This window comes from Diprion similis, chromosome 10, assembly GCF_021155765.1.
Source record: "Diprion similis isolate iyDipSimi1 chromosome 10, iyDipSimi1.1, whole genome shotgun sequence".
Taxonomy (NCBI): domain Eukaryota; kingdom Metazoa; phylum Arthropoda; class Insecta; order Hymenoptera; family Diprionidae; genus Diprion; species Diprion similis.
Window position 1 is genome coordinate 7,559,678 of NC_060114.1, and position 22,341 is coordinate 7,582,018.

The window sequence follows — 22,341 nt, forward strand, 5'->3', positions numbered from 1 at the left end:
TTTTAAAAAGTTTAAATAAGATAACAGCATCATAGTAACTTCTATGTGAAGCGATTCTATGGGAACATATACTTAGAGTTCTCACAATGTAGGTTTAGTCGTGGTTTATCAAAATCAGAGGTCTATCAAATCTAAATGCCATCTGCCTGAAGTATTTATGCTGAATCCTGTAACTAATATTCAATGGGAGGCGTAGTGGGGAAACCAGTTTTTAGCTGCATAGATCAACAGCGACCGAACTAGTGTTATATAGAGTGTTCGTAACGAGTCAGGATTCCGAATATCCTGAGTGGCCTTCACAGTGAAATATAGATTTTTTAGAGCCTTGAAATTGAAAAAATGCACGTGTAACTCGATGGTTAGTCTATCGTTAAAAATATATTTTATGGAGAGACTAGCGGAACTGGTTACCAGAATGCCGTGTTTGATAGCGAGTGTTATCGAAATAGAAACTTGTCCACATAGTTTAAGGAAAAGTGCAATAAAAGCGAATTTAACCTTGGCGGAAATTATTATTAAACTACAAGACGGAAAATAATAATTTGGTGAATTTCCATGTGTAACGGTAATTTTATGGACAGAAGAATTTGCACAGTAAAATTTACAACAAGTCTGGTTTGTTGATACGTTGAGAGAATATTTGCGAATATAAATTCAACTGTATAGTAAATAACTCTTACACATAATTTTCACATAATTACCGAATGTAAATCTAACAGATTACTTTTTTCTATACATATTAAGTAAGAATTACTTTATCGTTACTTTTTGATATTCATGTGATGATTTGCGAACGTGTAATAAATTGTGTAACATATGGAAACTCGTGCAGCGATTCAATTCTAATTATATTTTACTACCATAAAAAGTTGAATTGTACGGCTACGTGACGTCATTCCAACTCCACTTATGTCACATAAGTATCGTTCCATCCTATATATTCACTGACAAATTGATAAGTAACACATGTTTGCTCTCTTCAGAGTAGTAATAATATTTTACTTACTTTGCAATCTATCAAGGAAGACTGGATTATTTATTAAGGAATCCTCAAGAAGGATAAACAGACATTTGCATTCACATAATGAACAAACAAAGTTACGTACTCAATAAATGAGTCTCGACCTCGGCCTTAACATTACGTTTTAATTCTTTTATTAACGACATAATTGTTGGGTTCTGATGGCCTATTAGGTTCTTAAATTTTACAGTGCCGCAATAATTCAGTACATAGAATGAGAACAGTAAATAGAAAATGAATAAGTGAAACACAACGTTCTGTATCTGTGTGGAAGGCCTTGGTCTAGCAAAACTGGTGGGAAGGAGCGAGGGGGGGGGGAGGGGGGGGGGTTTTGTTATCTGAGAGATCGCAGATAGTAGCGGCGCGATACACGGATGAAACTTAATTAGGTTGCCTCTTCATTTTAGATCTCATAAGCATGCCGAATGGTGTCTGCCGAGTTTTATAGTTAATGATCGATTCAACTTCAGAAAGTCACAGTGAGTATTGTCGGATGTCTCCACTTTTGTTTACCTACGTGGAAATTATCAACAAAAATTAGAAGTTTGTACAGTTTTATTCATTCACTGTTTTTTTTAAACTTATATTCAATTCTTATTTCTTCAGGCTTGTTAACAATATTTATAGACTTGTTTTAATATTTCTGTTTTTCACAGAGACAGAAATAATCAGTATAATCATTACGAACTGTATGATACATGCATATAAAAAGCTACCACGCTAGGAATTATAAACGTCTGGAATATGGATACGAAGAGAAATCCGAAGGAGACTGCAAATATACTGAACTGGCTATGTTTCGGGTGAGAACTGCTCAAAGATTTTGAAATAAGAATAAAAAAATAAAATGAAAAAATAGCAATAATAAAAATAATAACAAGTTCGAAATTATTATATTATCTGTTAGTTTTCTACATAGAGAAAAAGTCCTATCTGGTAGTAGATAATTTTTGCGGATTACAGATGGACATTGCCGATTTTCCGAAAGGGATACAAGCGGGACTTGCAGATTGAAGATTTGTACGATCCCCTAAAGTCCAATGAATCGGAAAGCCTCGGTGACCGTCTCGAGAGGTTAAGAAAATTGTATTTCATTGTAACTTATGATCGGATTACTCGCAGTGTACTCTATTGCAATTTATTATTTGACCCAGAGAATGGAAAAAGGAGTTGGCGAAAAGGCCCAAAAGCCACCCAAGTTTGTTGCGGGCACTGATCAGAATATTCTGGATGCCATTCATGATCCAAGGAGTGATGTTATTTGTCCAGTTGATGGTGCTGGAAATTATGTTGCGAATGTGCCAAGGATGGGTGATTAGCTATTTTGATACGGATCAAAATTCTACCACGCAGAACGACGCTCTGCTCAACGTTGGGATTTTGATTTTTATCTCTCTCAGCATCGTTTTTATCGAGCATCACAACGATTTGCGTACCCAGGAAATTGGCATGTGCATCAGGATTGCTTGCTGTTCGATGATATACCGAAAGGTAGACGCTTTTGCTAACATAAACTGACGCTTCTATTTATGAAATTGACAACGAAAAGAACAGCATTTAAATGCATTATCGTAGGTAACATAACCAGTTAAAGGGAGATTTTGATTTGCATAGCATGTCAGCAGAATTTATAGATAAACAGGAATGGAGTAAATTCACGGTGCATGCTAAAAAGTATATTGTTATCATGATGGTCTTCAGGTTTTACGCCTCGATCTAGCTGCAACGAGGAATGCAACAGCGGGAAAAGTGGCCAATTTGATAAGTAACGATGTGGCTCGATTCGACACGCTTTTGATATACCTCCACTTCATCTGGATCATGCCATTGCAGGTAACACCCTCTAGTATGATTCTGTAAGTCTGCCTACAGGCTGCAACTGCGGACACGATACGTCTACTTCCACATTTGATTGCAAGTCTGACATCAGAGTTTGCATTATTCCAAATCTTGCATAAGTCTGTTGTCAGGTGACGAAAACTTGCTGTCAGGGAAGATTCTGTATCGACTTTGTAGAAAGACTTTCCATAGGGTGCAAATTTTTGCAACTGAAGGCAACGCTACTAGGGACTAATTTGAAGTTGTAGTTTCAACTGCACGATAAAGTGACTGATTGAAGTATGATTACAGATCTTGTTGATAGGATATGTGATGTGGAAATCGGTGGGTTTCGCAACGTTGGTAGGGATCGGGGTGATGATAATCCAAACTTTACCCATTCAAGGGTACTTGACTCAAGTTGCCGCCAAGTTGAGGTCAAGCATCGCAACAAGAACTGACGAAAGGGTACAAGTCATGAGTGAAATAATTTCTGGAATACAGGTATTATGAAAGTGGACATTGAGGATGACGTAGGTCCCATGTTTTGAACTGGATCTCCGTGATGATATCCTTCGAATAATTCACGATGTATTCATAGAGTGAATTTTTACTGCAGGTAGTGAAAATGTACTCATGGGAAAAACCATTCGAGTCGGTTGTATCGAAGGTTAGAGCTCTGGAGATGAAACTAATCGCTTTTTCAACGTACCTAAGAGGAACGCATCTCGGCATGATGAATTTCTCAGGACCTGTAACAATTTACGCGACAATGGTCACTTTCGCACTGATGGGGAATTCTTTGACTGCAGAAGTAGTCTTTCCAGTATCCAGTCTATTTCACGCCCTGCAAATGACGTGTGCCATACAGCTTCCGCAAGCAATTATCCAGGCTGCTGAAGCTGGTGTGTCTTTGAAAAGACTAACGGTTAGTCCATTCTCTTCGTTCATACATCTTCACGGTTTATTTACGACCAATTCTGAATTTTATCCAGGAATTTTTATTGTTGGACGAAGTGAAGAAACTGAAAAATTTTCAAACCATGCCCAAAGATGCGACGCAAGAAAATGAAAATCGTTCAACAAATGATGTGTTGGAAAACGTCGACGAAGTTAAACTGGTTAGTGCTATTTTTAGACTGGTACATTTGCGAAGTGTTGTTGTAACTGACACAATTAGTTGCCTTAGGAACCGTTACTGCGATATAAAAAAAGAGGAACAACAGACATCGAACGTGTCACAAGCGACGAGGTGCAGAATATAGAAAACAAGATAAATGAAAAGTTCAAGCATGGGATTGGGATTGAAATGGCCAGTGTGATGGCCAATTGGATTAGTGGGCACCAACCGAAAACCTTGTGCGAAGTTTCAATGAAAATAAAGAGTCGATCACTCGCTATGATTGTGGGCTCTGTTGGCTCCGGAAAGTCATCATTGCTGCATCTCCTGCTAGGCGAGTTGCCGCCCGAGTCTGGACGACTCTCGTTCTTCACTGACGAAGACAGTGAGAAAACGAGTATCAACAATCGAGATATTCGCATTTCGTACTCTGGCCAAGATCCATGGCTATTCTCTGCCTCCGTACGTGACAACATTCTATTCGGGCAGCCGTACGACGAGGAACGCTATCAACAGGTGCAATTACAAAAATCAAATAACTTAACAGAGAAAGTATCCGTGGTCGTGTCTACCTCACCGAGTTTCATCGTTCTGTTGAACGTTGCAGTACACTAAAAAACGTTAAGGACGTATTTATTTTTACATGCTAATGTTACTGTTTGAGAGGTAGGAATGACCCCTGAAGTTTACCCCCAATTATCCACTTCATAGGATTTTTCGGTTATGATGTAAGGTGTTTTGATCAAAATAATTCGACATGAATCAGTATGAACAGAAAATGATATGCTCAGTGTTTTTACTCTCGATGATTTCATTCCACATTTTCTTGAATATAAACTTTAAAGTGGTCCTTACTCTTTGAATCGCTAAATTAGCACGTAAGAAAAAAGGTGTGTCTAATGTTTTTTGATGTGATACACTATACCATAAAATGAAAAAAATCGGTGAGATGTACCTCGATTACTGTGAATCCGCCACAAGCTTGTGAACTTAAATTATTTTCTGCAGGTAACGGAAGCTTGTGCACTGGCCAAAGACTTCAAACAGCTGCCCCACGGTGATTTGACCTTAGTTGGTGAAAGAGGAGCATCGTTATCAGGAGGTCAGAGAGCTCGAGTCAATCTGGCCAGAGCCGTTTACAAAGACGCTGATCTATACTTACTGGATGATCCTCTCAGCGCTGTAGATACTCGAGTCAGTCGTCACTTGTTCAACAAATGCATCAAGGACTTTCTGAAAGGCAAGACTCGAATCCTCGTTACTCATCAGCTGCAATTTTTAGGACAAGTTGACGATGTTATCATTATCGATCGAGTAAGTAGAATGGATTCTTTATTCATTATTGTTTCGAGTATAAGACACCAATAATAGATAAGAAGGTCCTTAATTTCGTTAGAGTTTTTTTGATTCCAGGGTAAAGTGATGTGCCAGGGTACTTACGACGAACTAGCCGAAACCAGCCTTTTCCACGAGTTGAGTTCTACCGAAATGGAAGTAGACGAAGTAGTCAAAGAGGCAGACGAAAGTCACGAGAATGACGTGGATGACATGGTATCACTGATAAAATTCCGAATACATTTTTTAGGATTTGGGATCCGATGAGTAACGCGTTACAAACTTTGCTTACAGGCAGCAGACGCAACTGAAGATTGCACTGATGAATTGAAGAAAGCTGATAAGAATACCGAAGAATCTGAAGATCTGAACGAGGAGGAAATTGCAAAAGGAAGAATGTCAATACAAGTATATAAGGGTTACTTTTTGGCAGGTGGAAATCCGTGCATGTTGATTTTACTTATCGTAATATTCATAATCGCACAAGTGGTGGCAAATACAAGTAATTATTGGCTGTCCTACTGGACAAATCATAATTCAATCGCAGCTGCACCGAGATCAAACGTTGCCATTAATAATGGTAATGCGTCTTCCCAAAATATTGATGTAAAAAATACAATACAGGCGTTTGCCGTTATCGAATCACTATGGTTCGATGAATCCGGGCGGCTAAGTACAAACATCGCGATTCAAGTCTATACAACATTGATTGTGGCGAATATTTTATTGATTTTAACGCGCAGTTTGCTTTTCATGAGAACATGTATGAACGCCAGCCGCAATGTACACAACTCCATGTTCTCCAACCTCTTGCGGGCTCCCATGAGATTCTTCAATACAAATCCAGCTGGTATGTCAAACCTGACTCTGGCGCACTAATTATTTTCTAAACTTGGTGCCAGGTTTTTTAAACTCATTTCAACAACCTAGGAAGGATTTTAAACCGATTCTCGAAAGATGTGGGAACTATGGACGAAATTCTGCCAAAAGCGATGTTGGAAACGTGTCAGATTTTCGCAGTCATAATTGGAATATTCTCCATCACAATCGTCATCATACCATTGGCGATCGTCCCTGTACTCATAGTAGCTGGACTTTTATGTCTCGTCACAATCTTCTGCATCAAAACCACTCAAGACGTTAAGCGGCTGGAAGGGATCAGTAAGTCACAGTTTATTTAGATACAGTCCATTATCAATGTTTAAACTAAAAATTTGTAGAAGCTGTTGATTTGTGACAGAAGCCAAGGATTTGTGTATTTGTAAAATACATATTTTCTAAACGGTACATTGCATAAATCAGACTAATGACAATTTCAAATTCCAGCCAAAAGTCCAGTTTTTTCACAAGTCAGCTCCACTCTGGATGGTCTGATAACTATAAGGAGTAGGGGCAGGGCAGCGGAACTGATGCTGCGAAAGGAATTTGATCGTTATCAAGACAAGCACACCAGCGCCTGGTACTTGACGTTATCCACAATGACTGCATTCGGGTTCGCCGTAGACCTGATTTCATGCTTCTTCATAACCTCCGTCTGTTTTTCGTTCTTGTTCATTGGCAATAGTGAGTATCTCGTGATTCAAGGAGAAAGTAATCAGGGATTTGAATACAGCGATTCTAATCAACGCTGTTTATTGCAGAAAACTTTCTCGGCGGGTCTGTGGGTCTTGTGATCTCACAGTGCCTCAACTTGACTGGCTTAGTTCAGTTTGGAGTCAGACTAGGTGCTGAAGTGATTTCACACATGACTTCAGTGGAGAGGGTTCTTCAGTACACAAACCTGCCTAAAGAGGGACCTTTGACCACTGACAAGCCACCTCCGGCCGCTTGGCCTTCTAAGGGTGACCTGGTCTTCAATCGTGTCTCCATGAAATACGCCGACACCGAGCCACCAGTATTGAAGGTACCAGAATGAAATTGTCAATCAAACAATTTCCAATGTTCTTTTTCGAAAGTTACTTATCTTCGCTTTATCTAGCTAAAAATGAGTCTCACGGTCAAGTCTCTAATGCCACGAACTGATCAAACCTTGTACATCGAAAAATGATATAGGCATGAATTTCAGGTAATTTTTGAAGTGCCGTAAAAAAAAGGCAATCAATATTTTTACTATTCATTTTTTTATAAGATATTTATTAATATTCCAAGAATAAAGGGAAAAAAAAGTGAAAAAATTAAAGACTCAAAAAGTTAGCAGCTGATGAAGTGAGGGGTCTCAAAAAAATGGCAACTGCCTGAAAAAAAAATTCATTTTTGTACCACTTTTTTTGAGTTTTCCGAATTTAAAAAAAATAGTAAACATTGAAATTTGGGGATGAGGATACTTCGTGCGATATGTGTATATGTATATATATTGCCTAATTGCCGGCGTTTAGCGAAACTTTTTTGACCGGTCGTATCTCGCAAATGCGACTTCGGAGACCACATGTTCTTTGGGTTAATTCACTCAGTCCAACGTTCTCTACAACCCCTATCAATTTTTGTATTTTAGTCTGGGACACCCTGTATATATATGTATATATATAAAGGCACAAAAGGTTTTGCGAGGAAACACGATCGCAGGTAGACGGAGAATCCCTAAAGTCTTTTGTCCGACTCGTTCCGGCCGAGCCGGTTTGGATGCCGCGTCACTAAAACAGATATATCACCGAAAATAATTTGAATTTTGAAAAATCCTCTTAAAGACATATTCTTAAAGGGTTAAGCTTTGGAAATATGAAGAAAAAAAATCTATTTTTTCTAAATTTCTCAACCAAAATACCCCCTTAAACGATTGCCTCTGAGTTTCGTTCTTCTGTGTCTTCGCCTTAGGATCTTAACATGCACATAAAGCCAGGCTGGAAGGTCGGAATTGTGGGAAGAACCGGTGCTGGTAAATCATCGCTTATCTCGGCGCTGTTTCGATTGGCCGGAGACGGTCTGGAGGGCGAGATACTGTTGGATGGGATCAACACTGAGTCTATAGGTCTACAAGAACTGCGCCCGTGCATATCGATCATACCTCAAGTGCCAATATTGTTCTCAGCAAGTCTTCGCTACAACTTGGACCCCTTTAATCAGTACTCGGACCTCGCATTGTGGGACAGCCTGCGGGAAGTCGAACTTGGAGATGGTATAAAATCCCTTGACATGGAAATTGACGAGGGTGGAGCCAATTTCAGTGTCGGGGAACGTCAACTGATCTGCTTGGCCAGAGCCATTCTGAAAAACAATCGGTTACTCGTCCTTGACGAAGCTACCGCCAACATTGACCGTAGGTCAGTTGGAAGCGTGTTGTTTTCAGTGCTGTTGCTGTGTATTGATAGAATGTTATTGACTGATTTCTTTGCATCCTCAATATTCATTCATCTGTTTTCAGTACCGATACCTTGATTCAAAACACTATAAGACGGAAATTCGCTGATTTCACGGTGCTAACTATAGCCCATCGTTTAAACACGATTATGGACAGTGACAGAATCTTAGTCATGGAGGGAGGCTGCATCGTGGTTTGTATCTAGAATTTCAACCACCTCCTAGAATAAGAAAAAATAAAAAATTAAAAATTGTGGAGAATTAGGTAGTGCGGAGGTCTAATTCTTTTCAATTTCTCATCCAGGAATTTGGCCCCCCGCATTTGCTGTTGAAAAATCCGAATGGCTACTTTTTCCAAATGGTACATCAAACGGGAGAGGCGACCGCGGAGAAACTTGCACAGATTGCTGCGAACTCCGATTCAGCAATCTCTGAATATAAGGAAGTAGCGAATGACATCAAGACTGACAGCAGTGCGGTGGAGCGATGATGGATTTTGAGTGCAACCAAAAAATAAAAGCTTTGAATTGTGTTAGCATTATTATTGTTATCATTTACTGCGAAGGTTTATTATTTGATAACTCTGATAACGATTGAGCGGGTATTCTGGTCTAGAGGTATGAATTTTAGGTAATTTTTGAAGTGCTGTGAAAAAAAGGCAATCAATATTTTTACTATTCATTTTTTTGTAAGATATTTATTAATGCTTCAAGAATACAGGAAAAGAGAAAGTGAAAAAATTTAACTATAAACTTAAAAAGTTAGCGGCTGATGAAGTGAGGGGTCTCAAAAAAACGGGTTGTCTGTAAAGTCGGTTTACAGACGATAATTCTACGTGATAACGTCATAAGAAAACATTGATGATAGATTGTATACTTTTATGAATTGAATTGAATTATTATCACTGAATTATCATTATTTTGTATAATACAAAGAAGGACTTAATTGAAAATTACAATTTTTTCTATAAATTAACATTTATTTGCACTTTTTTTCGTGCCTCGGTCTCGCTTGCACACTCTGCTCAGGCGGAACGTTAGTTATGAGTCATGCTTTTTCGTGAGTGCAGCTGCCGTTCATCGATTTATTAGACGTTATCACGTCAAAAAAACGGCGCGTGACCATACCCACGATTCCAACCCTACTAGCTATCCGAAAAAGAGAATTATTAATTTAGAGTAATGCTGCTATCGTTGGAACTAAAAAAAAGTTGAACAAATTTTTTTTTTCACAAAATGGCAACTGCCTGAAAAAAAAATCATTTTTGTACCACGGTTGAGGATAGGTCGTGCGATAGAAAAGTCCATAAAGAAGACTCACACCAAATTTCAAGTAAATCGGTTCAGTAGACTTGAGAAATCGTGGGTATCGTTTTAAAAAAGACAGTTTCCAGAAAAACGCGCGAAACCGAGACGGTTTAGATGCCGCGTCACTTAAAACAGCTATATCTCCGAAAAGAATATGAATTTTGAAAAATGCTCTTAAAGATATATTCTTGAAGATTTAAGCTTTGAAAATATTAAGAAAAAAAAATCAATTTTTTCAAATTTCTAGACCAGAATACCCCCTTAAGGTTGTGTCCCTATTTTTAAGAAGAATTGCCTTCTTTCCACATCGAAAAATTTCTGAAACACAGAAAAAAGTCAGAAATATTTATGTCAAAGACATCGAACATGAATAATTAAAAATACTCATAATATATCAGAAGCGTCTGATACTAAGGTTTTCCACATATTTAGTTACATTTTGGACATTTCTCGCAACCTGCTAATATAAAACTGATGATAATTATCGCTGGTGATTATTTTCACAGATCAAGTCTGGTATGTTGAAAAATATCATTATTTGGCACTCCAGTTGCCGATACCGTATATCTCTGGAGAGAAATCATTATCACCCGGAGTAACCAAAGTTGATTAGTTCAATGTCATTTCAAAGTGTATACAGTAATACCTCCAAACGGGGCATCTCTAAATAAAGCCGCTACTCCTAGTGCATGTACAAATGCTTTCCCCACCACATATTTCTGATTACGAGTGTTCAGACAATTATCTCTGTTCAGATACCGCGTTTAGAGACCCTGCTCCAAAGTTAAGCCTGCGGCTGAATCGCGTCGTGCTCGAACTATTGATGAGAAGTAGTAATTTCCAATAATCATATTCCCTTCACTGCCTTCGAAAAGCCTAAGTATTAATTTTCATTCAGAATGCACAGTTTGGAATGAATATTGAAATGCAGTAAAACATGTGGTGTCCTTCTCAATCTTATTATCAAAAAATGTGCGTCAATCGAAAACATCTTTCACTTTACCGAAAACAATTTTGCTATTAATATATCACACTGTGATATAAACAATATTTTGATCATTGCCGGCAAAGCGCAAGTAAAATACAGTCCGCTCTCGTAATTGTGCCGGCAACGGACCGGTGGAAGGGGGAGGGCGGGGTGGGGAGGGGAGGGGAGTATTTGTTTTGGATCTCGGGTATCCCCACCAGTGACGCGTGTTCACGCCGGCGTCGGAATTCTGGTCGGATTCTCGTATCTAACAGTGCCACCGCGCCGGTTAAACTGTGACGACCACTCGTCACGTAATTCCAGAATTTTCAATGATACATGAGTTTTAAAATAAACTGACGATTTTCGTGGGCGTCATTTTGATTTTTTTATAACGACGTGAATATTTGGTTAGAATTATTTGAGTTTTACTTTCTTTTTCGAATATAGAAATCGACGTAGAAATCATATATCAGAAACGGTAAGTGAGATCAATATCTAGTTAACTCGTTTCACTTGATAAATTAAAAGTTATTTTATTCAGTACTTGCGATTGTAAAAACGAATGTTATAAGTGTAAAATATTCAGAATATGTTGCGTGGGAGTGAAAACTTGACTGGGTCAATATTGCGAATGGCCTTTATATCGAAAGTTCGAACAAGTGAAAATATAATAACGAAAGATGTATTGGTCGAAATCTTGATTTTTGAAAGCGTCGCTGATTAAAATGAATACTAACCAGTGACTGAAGAATTCGAACAATTCAGCTTTCATTATTTTATGTTTACATGTTTAAAGTTTCCATATATAGGCCGTTCGCAGTATTGACTCTTCCAAGTTTTGACCCCAACCCAATATGTTTATACCATGTACTTTTCTGTGATAGTGCATTACATAAATGCATAAGTTTGTTGGATCTACACATCTTTTGTTTCACTCTACCCATTTTTCTCCTTGTCATATAAAAATGGATTATTTGGATTTACTAATTTCAATCAATTTTATTTTAAGAAAACTTTTCACACGTATATCCATTTATTCCACAAAATGTATTCAGAATACACGTTGATAGGTATAGCTAAATCATCAAATGTATATAATCTCTATTTCTTTGAGTAAAATCAATTATCAATTTAATGATGATTATGAAAATTTATAAAAAAAAATTTTCAATGATATTATTACTATCTTATGAATTTTGTGATGAAATAGTATTATTAAAAAAATGCTTACAATAAATTGAATTTAAAGCAAAGACTTATTGGCTATTCCAATGAGCCAGCGTTTGGCACGAATGAGAGAAACGAATATGAAACCTGACGTGAGCCTGTGGTGGGGGTTACGTTCGAGCGAGAATAACGGAAAGCAGCACAATTACAGGAGCGGACTGTACAATTCTTTTCAGATCGTCACAATCATCTTCCACCCTTGACATCATAAAACAAGCTTTTTCACGGAATTGCGCCACATTTTGCTATGTACATTGTATATCTGTCTAGACATCGGCGGGTTTACTATTACAATCTTTGCATCTTGATACCGATTTACCAAGGAAAACACTAGCGTGGAATAAATTTTGTACTTCTGTTTTCATCAAGCTTTGGAGACGCTTGTCACAATAGAACATCTTCGTCGTATAATATCATCGTTCATAGGTAAATAGTAGGAGTTATGATAATATATGTGAGTAATTAAATTGTCAAGAAATAATTGGGCTACAAATGATTTAAAAGCGGATCAACTATATCTTGATGATCCTAGTATATAGCTGACAAAATTTTTTTTCGAAACAAAAATTGAATATAATATGTCAAGTCAATAGTTTTTCATGCAAAGTTTTTCCATTTCCTTCTATAATGGGATGGACTGTACCTTGCATGTGTGGATTCGAATTCCACTATCGTCAGCCAAGAAGAGGTGAGCGTGTTGGTTATCGAAGTGGTTACTGTAATCAGTGTTGTGCCTCAGTCAGAGGAATATTAGTCCTTCATTAAACGTGTTGATGCTACGTCTCGTACTCAACAACAGTAATGCAGTCGGACGCCGGTGTCACGGTGAACCGAAACAAAGCATGAATATGGTGAACTTAAAATGCTGAGGGCGTATCAAATACTCACAACACACTGCCGGAGTGCATAATTATCGAAAACGTATTGCGTACCTGTGATTCCACGTCCTCTGAAAATAAAAATACCAAACTGCTGGTAAGTCATAATCATTTGTTCAACCCCTTTGTTGCATCAGACTCATTTTCCTCCGCCTCATATCATCCTTTAAATCTGTCTAATATGTCTGAATTTATGAATGGAAAAATAATATTACTCTAATCAAATATGAAAATAAAGGATTCTCATATAATTTTTTTTTAAAGAACTTACAGGTCAGTGTAAATTGACAACTTCTTCTGTTCTCTCTTTGTCTTTTGCAGATGACGGAAGGTGGATTTCCAAACATGGATATGAAGAAGGAAGGCGTGCGAAGAAACCCTAAAGAAACAGCGAACTTTCTGAGCTGGCTGAGTTTCGGGTAGGTCATACACAGAAAAAAAACATCTCTGGTTACATTCGTTATGAGTTATCTTTGTCAAATCGATTTTTTTTTTTTTTGGTTTGTAGAAAATGAGATTTGTATTCAACCAGAAGTATCCGTTTGAACTATTTTTCAGACTGCGTTAGAAGACAAATCCTGAATAAACATTAGCGAAATGATGATTTTAAACTGTAATAATATGTAAACAAGCTAGATATCCAACAGACGCGTCATAGATAAGGATAAGTCAAGCAAATAGCGAGAAGTTTAATCATGTGTTTTATTTAGTACTAGCAGCAAACGAAGTTTACGAATTCGAGACAGATCAAGGAGCTGTTTGAAGAGTTGACAGATTGTAGATAAACAATCAGTAGAGCGAGAATATACCATAAATTATATTGTAAATTTCCTTGAATTAGAAAAACTGATGCAGTGGTTACGTAATGGATTTTTCGACTTGTAGGTGGACGTTACCGATTTTTTCCAAAGGAGTCAAACGCGGCTTGCATATGACAGATTTATACGATCCTATGAAAGCTCATAAATCCGATGGTCTCGGTAAACGTCTGGAAATGTAAGTAAAATAGTTTTTTTATTTCACGTTCACAAGCAGAAGTGACAACCAATCATCCATTTGCACAGAGAATTTTTTCACGAGCTTTTGTCTTTGACCTACAAGGGAATGGAAGAAGGAATTAACGAAGATGGGAAAAGACCCGAACTCGAAGAGCCGGCCAAGTTTGATGTGGGCTCTGATCAGGATATTCTGGGTTCCGTTCATGCTCCAAGGAGTGCTTTTCGTGATTCTGTTGCTCGGGCTAAAAATCATAGAGCCATTATGCCAGAGATGGGTGATGGGCTACTTCAATTCCGGGGATAAGATGATGCCCCAAAACGAAGCTCTCCTCTACGCTGCCACCTTGACTTTCGTTACTCTCGCTATAATATTCATCGATCATCACAACACTCTGCGCACCCAGGAACTCGGAATGTGCATCAGGATTGCGTGCTGTTCGATGATATACAGAAAGGTAGATGATTTTGCTTCCATAGATTGATATTTATACTCGGCAAATTGATAGCATCAAGATCACCACTCGAGCACATTATCGTAAGCACCACAGAAGTTGGACTTGTTAAAGAAAGATTTACAGTATAATTACACCCAAAGTATAGACTCTCTGCAAGTATTGGAAAGAGTTAAATCGTGCAGTGATTGGAAATTCACTTTCAGCGATGTTTTGTTGATCGTGGGTTCTCTTTACTGACGGATGCACTGACGGCTAATTGTTGCTGCATGTTTCAGCTTCTACGTCTCGATCTGACTACGGTAAAGAATGCCGCTGCGGGAAAAGTTGCTAACTTGATAAGTAACGACGTGGCTCGATTTGACGATGTTCTAAACTGTCTTCACCTCGTTTGGATCATGCCGTTACAGGTAATGAGGGTCAATTGTGGTGAGAAAAATTTGGATATGGCAATATTTCATGCGTGAGAGACTGACCATCAAGCTCTTATGAGAGTTTGGGTAAGAAATCAGAATTGTAAAAGTTTCGACCGATCGTTACATCGAATGATCGAAATTCCGAATGATCGAAACGCCCAATAACCGGAATTCTGAATGATCACAACTTCTGATAGGCCGACTTCTAAATCTTACTAACCTCCGCCACATTCGGAATTTCGATCAGTCGAAACAGCAGCGAATCTGAAATTTGACAATTCTGAACTCCGACCTACACGCTTCTAATGATCGCCCAACATCAACGGCCCACATGATGGCGTAATTGCAGATGTTATTGATGGGATATGTTATATGGCAATCTGTGGGCATAGCAACGTTAGCCGGGGTGGCAGCGATGGTAATTCAGACTTTGCCAGTCCAATCGTACCTAACCCACATTAGTGCCAAGCTGCGATCGAAGATTGCAGAAAGAACTGATGAGAGAGTGCAGATCATGAGCGAGATGATTTCCGGGATACAGGTACTGGTACAGAGAATTCAATGTGATCAAACAACGGATTCCGATGACTTAGCGCCAGGCTATTTTTCCAGGTAGTCAAGATGTACGCATGGGAAAAACCGTTCGAGCTGATAGTATCGAGAGTTCGAAAGTTGGAGATGAAATTCATTGCTCACTCGTCTCACCTAAGAGCAGCATTTGTCGGCATGATAGAACTTACGGGGCGAGGCACAAACTACGTGACCATGATCACGTTTGTACTGATGGGGAATCCTCTGACTGCTGAAATAGTGTTTCCTGTGGCTACTCTACTCAATACACTGCGAGTGACATGTGCTGCCGAACTGCCGACAGCCATTACCTCGGCTGCTGAGGCCGGTGTATCTTTGAAAAGAATAACAGTTAGTCCAATGTGAATTTTCGAACTCTTTCACAATCATTGTCAAACCAATAGATTACATTCTTGGTTCTTTCAGGAATTCTTACTGTTGGACGAAGTAAAAGAAATGGAATATTCCGAAAATTCAGTCACTGACGGCATGATACAACATAATGCCCATGATGCAGCAACTGTAATACTCGAGACTGAGGCAGATGTCGAAATGGTGAGTGCTGATACTGATTACTTGTTCAGCTACGAAAGGTTGTGAGTATGTAAAAAGATTTTTGTTTTCAGAAGTCTCTGCTGGGGAAAGAGAGATCTGTGCTCAAAATTGAACCAACTGAGGACAAAATTGAAACAACTGAGGACGGTGAAATAGAAATTGTAGAAAATAGAACAGGTGACGAGTTCAGACATGAAATTGGTATCGAATTGGTTAATGTTGCTGCAAACTGGATTGGCGATCGGCTTCCACCAACTTTATGCGAACTGTCGTTGAAAATAAAGAGTAAATCGCTCTCCGTTATCGCGGGGTCTGTTGGCTCGGGAAAGTCATCATTGCTGCATCTGCTCTTAGGCGAGTTGTCGGTCGGAGCTGGCAGACTATTATTTCACAGTGGCGGCGACAGTAAGAAGACTAGAATCAATAGCCGAGACATTCGCATATCTTACACAAGTCAAGTTCCATGGATTTTTGCTGCCTCCGTACGCGAAAACATTTTGTTTGGCCAGCCCTACGACGAAAAACGATACCAAGAAGTATGTCGATTGAATATTTAGTCAAGTGCTACGACTAATATTCAAACGCTTTTTATCGTCTTCAGGTGACAAGAGTTTGCGCGCTCGCTAAAGACTTCGAGCAGCTGCCTCAGGGTGACTTGAGCTTTGTTGGGGAACGAGGAGCATCTCTTTCGGGAGGTCAAAGAGCTCGAGTCAATCTGGCCAGAGCCATTTACAAAGACGCTGATCTTTATTTGCTGGACGATCCTCTGAGCGCTGTTGATGCTCACGTCGGTCGTCATTTGTTCGAAAAATGCCTGAAAGGTTTTCTGGATGGCAAAACCCGGATTCTCGTTACTCATCAGTTGCAATTCTTACAGCACGTTGACGACATCATTTTCATTGACCGTGTGAGTACTAAAACTTCCCCAATATTTGAAATTCAATATTATTCCGGTAAGTATATAGAAAGAATTTTTGTTTAGGGTACCGTCATACGTCAAGGAACTTACGATGAGATAGCCGCTGCTGGCTTGCATGCATTAGATTTTCTGAAGACAGAAAAAACTGGCGAAACCGAAGAAATGCAAGACAGACACGAGGATAATGTAAGTGACAAGGTAGCCACTGAAAATCATACAGTGTTTGTTCTGGCCTTGTCAAAATTTCAAAAACCTTAGTGGCTAATCGGTTAATCTCTACGAGTACTGATCACAACACTGACATATACTTTTAGGCAATACATAGAGCTGCAACTGACATTTCTGAGTCAATCGAACCTTCGACCAGTAACAAAGAATCGGAGAAACTCACCGAAGAGAACGTCGGGGAGGGGAAAATATCGATACAGATATACAAGAGTTACTTCTTGGCGGGGGGAAATATAAGTTCGTTGATCTTCCTCGTTTTAATTTTCATAACAGCTCAAGTAATGATAAGTGCCAGTGATTATTGGTTAACCTATTGGACGAATCACAATGTTCATAAAGATCGCTTGCAGTCGAACGATTCCATTGTTAATCAGGAAGCTCAATCATATTGGTTTAATAAATACGGGCTGCTCCGTACAGACGTTGCGATTGAAGTGTATACAGCGTTATTCGTAGCCAACATTTTTTTCCTAATGCTCCGCGGCCTTCTCTTCATGAGAACTTGCATGAACGCCAGTCGCAACATACACAACTCCATGTTCTCAAACCTTTTATGTGCTCCGATGAGATTCTTCAACACGAATCCAGCCGGTACGTCGTACAGCCATCTTAACCAGACCGTTTCTATCTTCCCTGACATTTAATTCGGTGAATTGATTTTCCATGCAGGGAGAATCTTGAACCGATTCTCGAAGGACGTGGGTGCGATGGACGAACTCCTACCAAAAGCAATGCTGGAGGTATTCCAAATTTTTTTCGTCATGATCGGAATCTTCTGCATTGTGATATTCTTCATACCCTTGGCGATTTTGCCAGTGGTTACCATAAGTGGACTTTCGTATTGGGTGACAATGACGACCCTCAAGACTGCCGAGAGTATCAAACGACTGGAAGGAATTGGTCAGTTATCGAGAACAATTCATGAACATAATCGGATAAATGAAAAATACTAATCATTGCGTTAATACGTTGTGCGCCCATTTCTCTGGGTCAGTTTTGTTGCACTGGATGGTTTATATTTTACGCTTGTCTCTCGATGAACCGATAAATAATTACCGCAGCCAAGAGCCCAGTCTTCTCGCACGTCAGTTCTACTCTGGATGGATTAACGACAATACGAAGCTGTGGTGCAAAGGTCGCAGACACGCTGCGGCAGGAGTTCGACCGTCATCAAGATTTGCACACTGGTGCATGGTACATGACAATTGCTACGTCGACTGCCTTCGGGTTTGCCCTCGATCTGCTTTCGTGCTTTTTCACGACTTTTGTTTGTTTCTCGTTAATCCTTTTGAACGATGGTAGGTATTCTACGAACTAAGTATTTGAACTAGAATAACATTGAAATAATGTAAGGTTGTCTCCGGTATTCCTAGGTAACTTTCTCAGCGGGTCCGCGGGCTTGGTGATTACACAATGTTTGCTTATGACTAGCACGCTGCAATATGGTATGAAGAAATTTACCATCGTGGTTTCGCAGATGACTTCGGTGGAGAGAATTCTTCAATATACTGATTTACCCAAGGAAGGACCGTTCACCACTGAGAAACCTCCGCCATCTAATTGGCCTTCCAAGGGTGATTTGGTCTTCAACCATGTATCGATGAGATACGCCGATGACAAACCACCGGTATTAAAGGTATGCTCGACAAAATGTCGCAGCCGACGATGATCTCTAATTCCACTGTATGTATCATTTTACAAAAGGATCTCAGCGTGTGTATAGAGGCCGGCTGGAAAGTTGGCATAGTCGGAAGGACCGGAGCTGGCAAATCTTCCCTCATCTCGGCTCTGTTCCGATTGACTGGAGATGGACTGGAGGGTGAAATCGTTTTGGACGGGATAGACACGAAGACTATTGGGTTGCAAGATCTGCGCTCCCGCATTTCTATCATACCCCAGGAGCCAATTTTGTTTTCAGCGAGTCTTCGCTACAACTTGGACCCGTTTGATCAGTACTCGGATTCAGAGTTATGGGACAGTCTACGGGAAGTAGAACTTGGGGACTTGGTATCATCCCTTAACTTTCCAGTAGATGAGGGTGGAGCTAACTTTAGTGTTGGACAGCGCCAGTTGATCTGCTTGGCTAGAGCAATTCTCAGAAACAATCGGCTTCTCGTGCTCGATGAAGCTACTGCCAATATTGATCGAAGGTTAGTGCAGATCGCGACAAGCGTTTCAGGGTCATATTATCTGTCAATTAAGAAATGTAGAACCTGCTCGGCTGCCAATTCGATCTTGTTCATTTTGAATTCTGGTAGCACAATAATGTTGAATTCTACTCTAGCACCGACGCTCTGATCCAGAGTACCATAAGACGAAGATTTTCTGATTGTACGGTACTGACGATAGCACATCGATTGAACACGGTAATGGACAGTGATCGACTCTTAGTCATGGATGGAGGATGCATCGTGGTGCGTTGTTTTTTCAATCTGGTATCGAAGTGTTAGAGTTTTTAGAATACTTGTGAACAGGTCAAGTAAGCTTTTCATTTCTCACACAGGAATTCGGTCCACCAAATTTGCTCTTGGAAAATCCAAACGGTTACTTTACGCAAATGCTTAAACAAACTTCAAAAAGGACTTTGGAAAATTCTTGACGAAAAATCTCCTATAACATCTGATGGATGATTGACGTCATAATCAGGCCAGACTCAATAAACACGATAAAAAAATCCTACCACACAAAACGTCATCCTATAACTCTACAACAATGTAATTATTCAAAAGAAATTCACTTTGTAACAAAATGATATTCAACGTTTCTGGATAACTTACAAATATCTATATGTATAAGCTGTCATACATTCATAAGTAAAGTTAAACACCAATGAAGAATTTCAAATCCTGATTCGATACGACCTGGGACACTGCTCTTCGTGTTGTTTTTCTAAGATCGATTTACAATCCGCAACGAAATGGGGAAGAGAAACGAGCGATGCATTATCTGCGCATTCAATGTGACGACATCGTTTCGCTGTAATCGTTTATAATAGTAAAATATTCTTGGGTTGAGTTTGTTTTTAAAGGTGGGAGTCTTGAAAAGACTCTTGATTGGTCTTTAGCTGCGTCAGTGCAAGACGATTGGTTTTGAAGATGCCAATCAGTGCAGTGCTGATAAAACAGTTAGTTCCAAGAATGCACTTTTGAGTTCCGCGAATATCACCTTGCGAACTGCTCATCCTTGAGGTTTATGAACCTGAGTTCTGTGAATTTCGATTGTAAACCATACGGTCTATACGTAAGTTGAAGTTACAGATATGAAGTTAAGAATGAAAAATAAATGTATACTGCATAGCATTACACGACTATAAGCTTGGTTGCGAAAGTATGCAGATTGTCGGTGGAAGACCGTTGTATACCAAAATAGTAACTAAATCTAGGTCGATATGAATCTTAAATCTATGGTATGTGCATGTGAAGTTTTGTGATGTTAATTGCACGTCGGTAAGTCGGTAAGTTACACTACAGAGAGGGTGTCCCTGTAATCATCAGTTGGGACGTAACACTTCTGCAGGCGTCAGGCTTGTTTCAAGCTGTTCAGAAACTACGAGATTGATTAAACGAACATTTGAACGAATGCGGGAGAAGAAATCCCGAGGAACCTGTGAACTACCTCAGCTGGTTGTATTTTAGGTAAGACAAAATTCTACGTTTTTGTCGTTACGGTTGTTTTTTGCTGCATCACTTTTCTCACAAATATTAATACCGATTCGTTATGAATGTTTTTGTTTGAATTATTTTCAACGGTTTATCTTGTAAGTATACGAATAACATTTGCAAATGATTAATTCCATTTTTCGAAGCAATTATGAAATTTTACTTAACTGCATGGCTATCACAAAATTAACACGTGATCACAGATAACGTATTGTTCGTATCGCTATAGATAAATTTACTTTCTCTTAACGTAACAATGATAAAAACTGAAACTGAACTGAAAGATTCTTATACATACTGTAACGTGGCATTTTTAATGCACGTCATAAACGGCTCCTCGAACACTAGGCGGAACCCAAAAGTAGGGATTGCGCGGTAGTAATTGTCGATAATTTAGAAAAAGAGCGCTAGGACGAGGGTCACGCATCCGAGAATCTTATGAAGCAGGAGCAGACTAAATTCCCGTCGTTATCCAGTGATTCGTAGCCTTTTCTCGCGACACCAGAGCCCCACCGCGTTGTGAAGCCGTCACTGCACCACGCACGAAATTTGAAGTCACAACGAGTCCAACCGCTTATCAGCGTTTCGTGACAGCGAAAATCGACGCGACGCAGTGAAATGCTCTATTTAAGAGATACGTAATCGTTGAGCTAATGAGAATTATGCAATATTGCGATACGTGAAGGCAGATGGTTTGAGTTTCCAGCTCCAGCTCCACTCTTATCTTGGTTGCAGTACAGATTAAAGGTTTCATTTGAGAAATTCGGAGTGCCGATTTTGGGAAATTAAGAGAAAAATTATTTTATGTGGCGAAGCTATCTTTTGTCATAGAGGTACAAAAAATTTTGTGAATCTCCAGTCTGGCCACATAGCGGTAAGCGTTAATTGTAATTTCGCGATTGAATTTCAAGAGAAGTAGTCTCAGCAGTCCGAATAACGGCTAGCCGTCTTGAAGATTGGAGTTTTGAAACGAGCTCGAAATTCGTTTCCCGATCTTCTTGCGACACGTAAAGCCGCTTTTGTCTGTTGAAAAAATTTAGAGTGGAGTCACGGTTTCGAGATTTCGCAAAATTATAGTTTCGATCACGGTTAGTTGTATTTTTTTTCTGAATTATCAGGGTTCGATATATCTTCTTTAATACTTAGATTCTTTTCCCACACTCTTACACCCTGCATCATCTTCTTATCATCACCTCACTGCCTTGGTTTCCATACCGTATCGGCACTTCAGCTGAATGCCCCTTGTACTCCTCAACTGCAACTAGCCAGTCCTTTGCATCCTTCCTTCCATGTATTCACTTTTAAGTCATCTTTCATTTGGCCAACATCCGAACTCACCTCTCATATCAGACCCCTTAAATTAAATGGATAAACAATCTAGCAGTTTTCCTCAAGCAGAAAATGTCGTCATCTTCACAAGCATCCCTAATAGAAGCAAATTTAGACGAAAGGAGAAAAAATTTTGAATCAGTCATTATAAAATAAGCGCTTCATGTTGGCATGGTCCCAAATTCCACCATGCCAACTTTCAATGGGAAATTGTCGGTAAACGAGGAGTGTAGACTACACTTAAA

The 22,341-nt window shown here is 39.3% G+C and overlaps 2 protein-coding genes across 2 annotated transcripts; both read left to right on the top strand.

Moving 5' to 3' along the window:
* Positions 1-1,745: 1,745 nt before the first annotated feature.
* LOC124411678 (ATP-binding cassette sub-family C member 4-like) lies at positions 1,746-9,083 on the top strand. Its single transcript, XM_046890949.1, has 17 exons — positions 1,746-1,824; positions 1,985-2,095; positions 2,176-2,512; positions 2,723-2,854; positions 3,152-3,343; positions 3,459-3,767; positions 3,835-3,960; positions 4,029-4,475; positions 4,968-5,273; positions 5,373-5,510; positions 5,589-6,144; positions 6,225-6,455; positions 6,621-6,857; positions 6,935-7,197; positions 8,106-8,551; positions 8,653-8,782; positions 8,893-9,083. The coding sequence occupies exons 1-17, from the start codon at positions 1,766-1,768 to the stop codon at positions 9,076-9,078; spliced, it is 4,206 nt and encodes a 1,401-aa protein (XP_046746905.1). The 5' UTR covers positions 1,746-1,765; the 3' UTR covers positions 9,079-9,083.
* A 3,745-nt stretch (positions 9,084-12,828) lies between these two features.
* LOC124411665 (ATP-binding cassette sub-family C member 4-like) lies at positions 12,829-19,931 on the top strand. The gene is made up of 18 exons (XM_046890930.1): positions 12,829-13,067; positions 13,292-13,389; positions 13,856-13,966; positions 14,072-14,423; positions 14,699-14,830; positions 15,186-15,377; positions 15,449-15,757; positions 15,833-15,961; positions 16,033-16,497; positions 16,563-16,868; positions 16,944-17,078; positions 17,195-17,699; positions 17,778-18,008; positions 18,170-18,406; positions 18,482-18,744; positions 18,813-19,258; positions 19,393-19,522; positions 19,612-19,931. The coding sequence occupies exons 2-18, from the start codon at positions 13,292-13,294 to the stop codon at positions 19,705-19,707; spliced, it is 4,137 nt and encodes a 1,378-aa protein (XP_046746886.1). The 5' UTR covers positions 12,829-13,067; the 3' UTR covers positions 19,708-19,931.
* Positions 19,932-22,341: the final 2,410 nt, after the last annotated feature.

What these genes read in the sequence shown, in the direction of transcription:
- LOC124411678 (XM_046890949.1), top strand. Translation starts at nt 1,766, where the DNA reads ATGGATACGAAGAGAAATCCGAAGGAGACTGCAAATATACTGAACTGG. An exon ending in CTGAACTGGCTATGTTTCGG is followed by an intron (nt 1,825 to 1,984) that starts GTGAGAACTGCT and finishes TGCGGATTACAG; the next exon opens with ATGGACATTGCCGATTTTCC. An exon ending in AAATAATTTCTGGAATACAG is followed by an intron (nt 3,344 to 3,458) that starts GTATTATGAAAG and finishes TTTTTACTGCAG; the next exon opens with GTAGTGAAAATGTACTCATG.
- LOC124411665 (XM_046890930.1), top strand. Translation starts at nt 13,292, where the DNA reads ATGACGGAAGGTGGATTTCCAAACATGGATATGAAGAAGGAAGGCGTG. An exon ending in GTTCGATGATATACAGAAAG is followed by an intron (nt 14,424 to 14,698) that starts GTAGATGATTTT and finishes TGCATGTTTCAG; the next exon opens with CTTCTACGTCTCGATCTGAC. An exon ending in AGATGATTTCCGGGATACAG is followed by an intron (nt 15,378 to 15,448) that starts GTACTGGTACAG and finishes CTATTTTTCCAG; the next exon opens with GTAGTCAAGATGTACGCATG.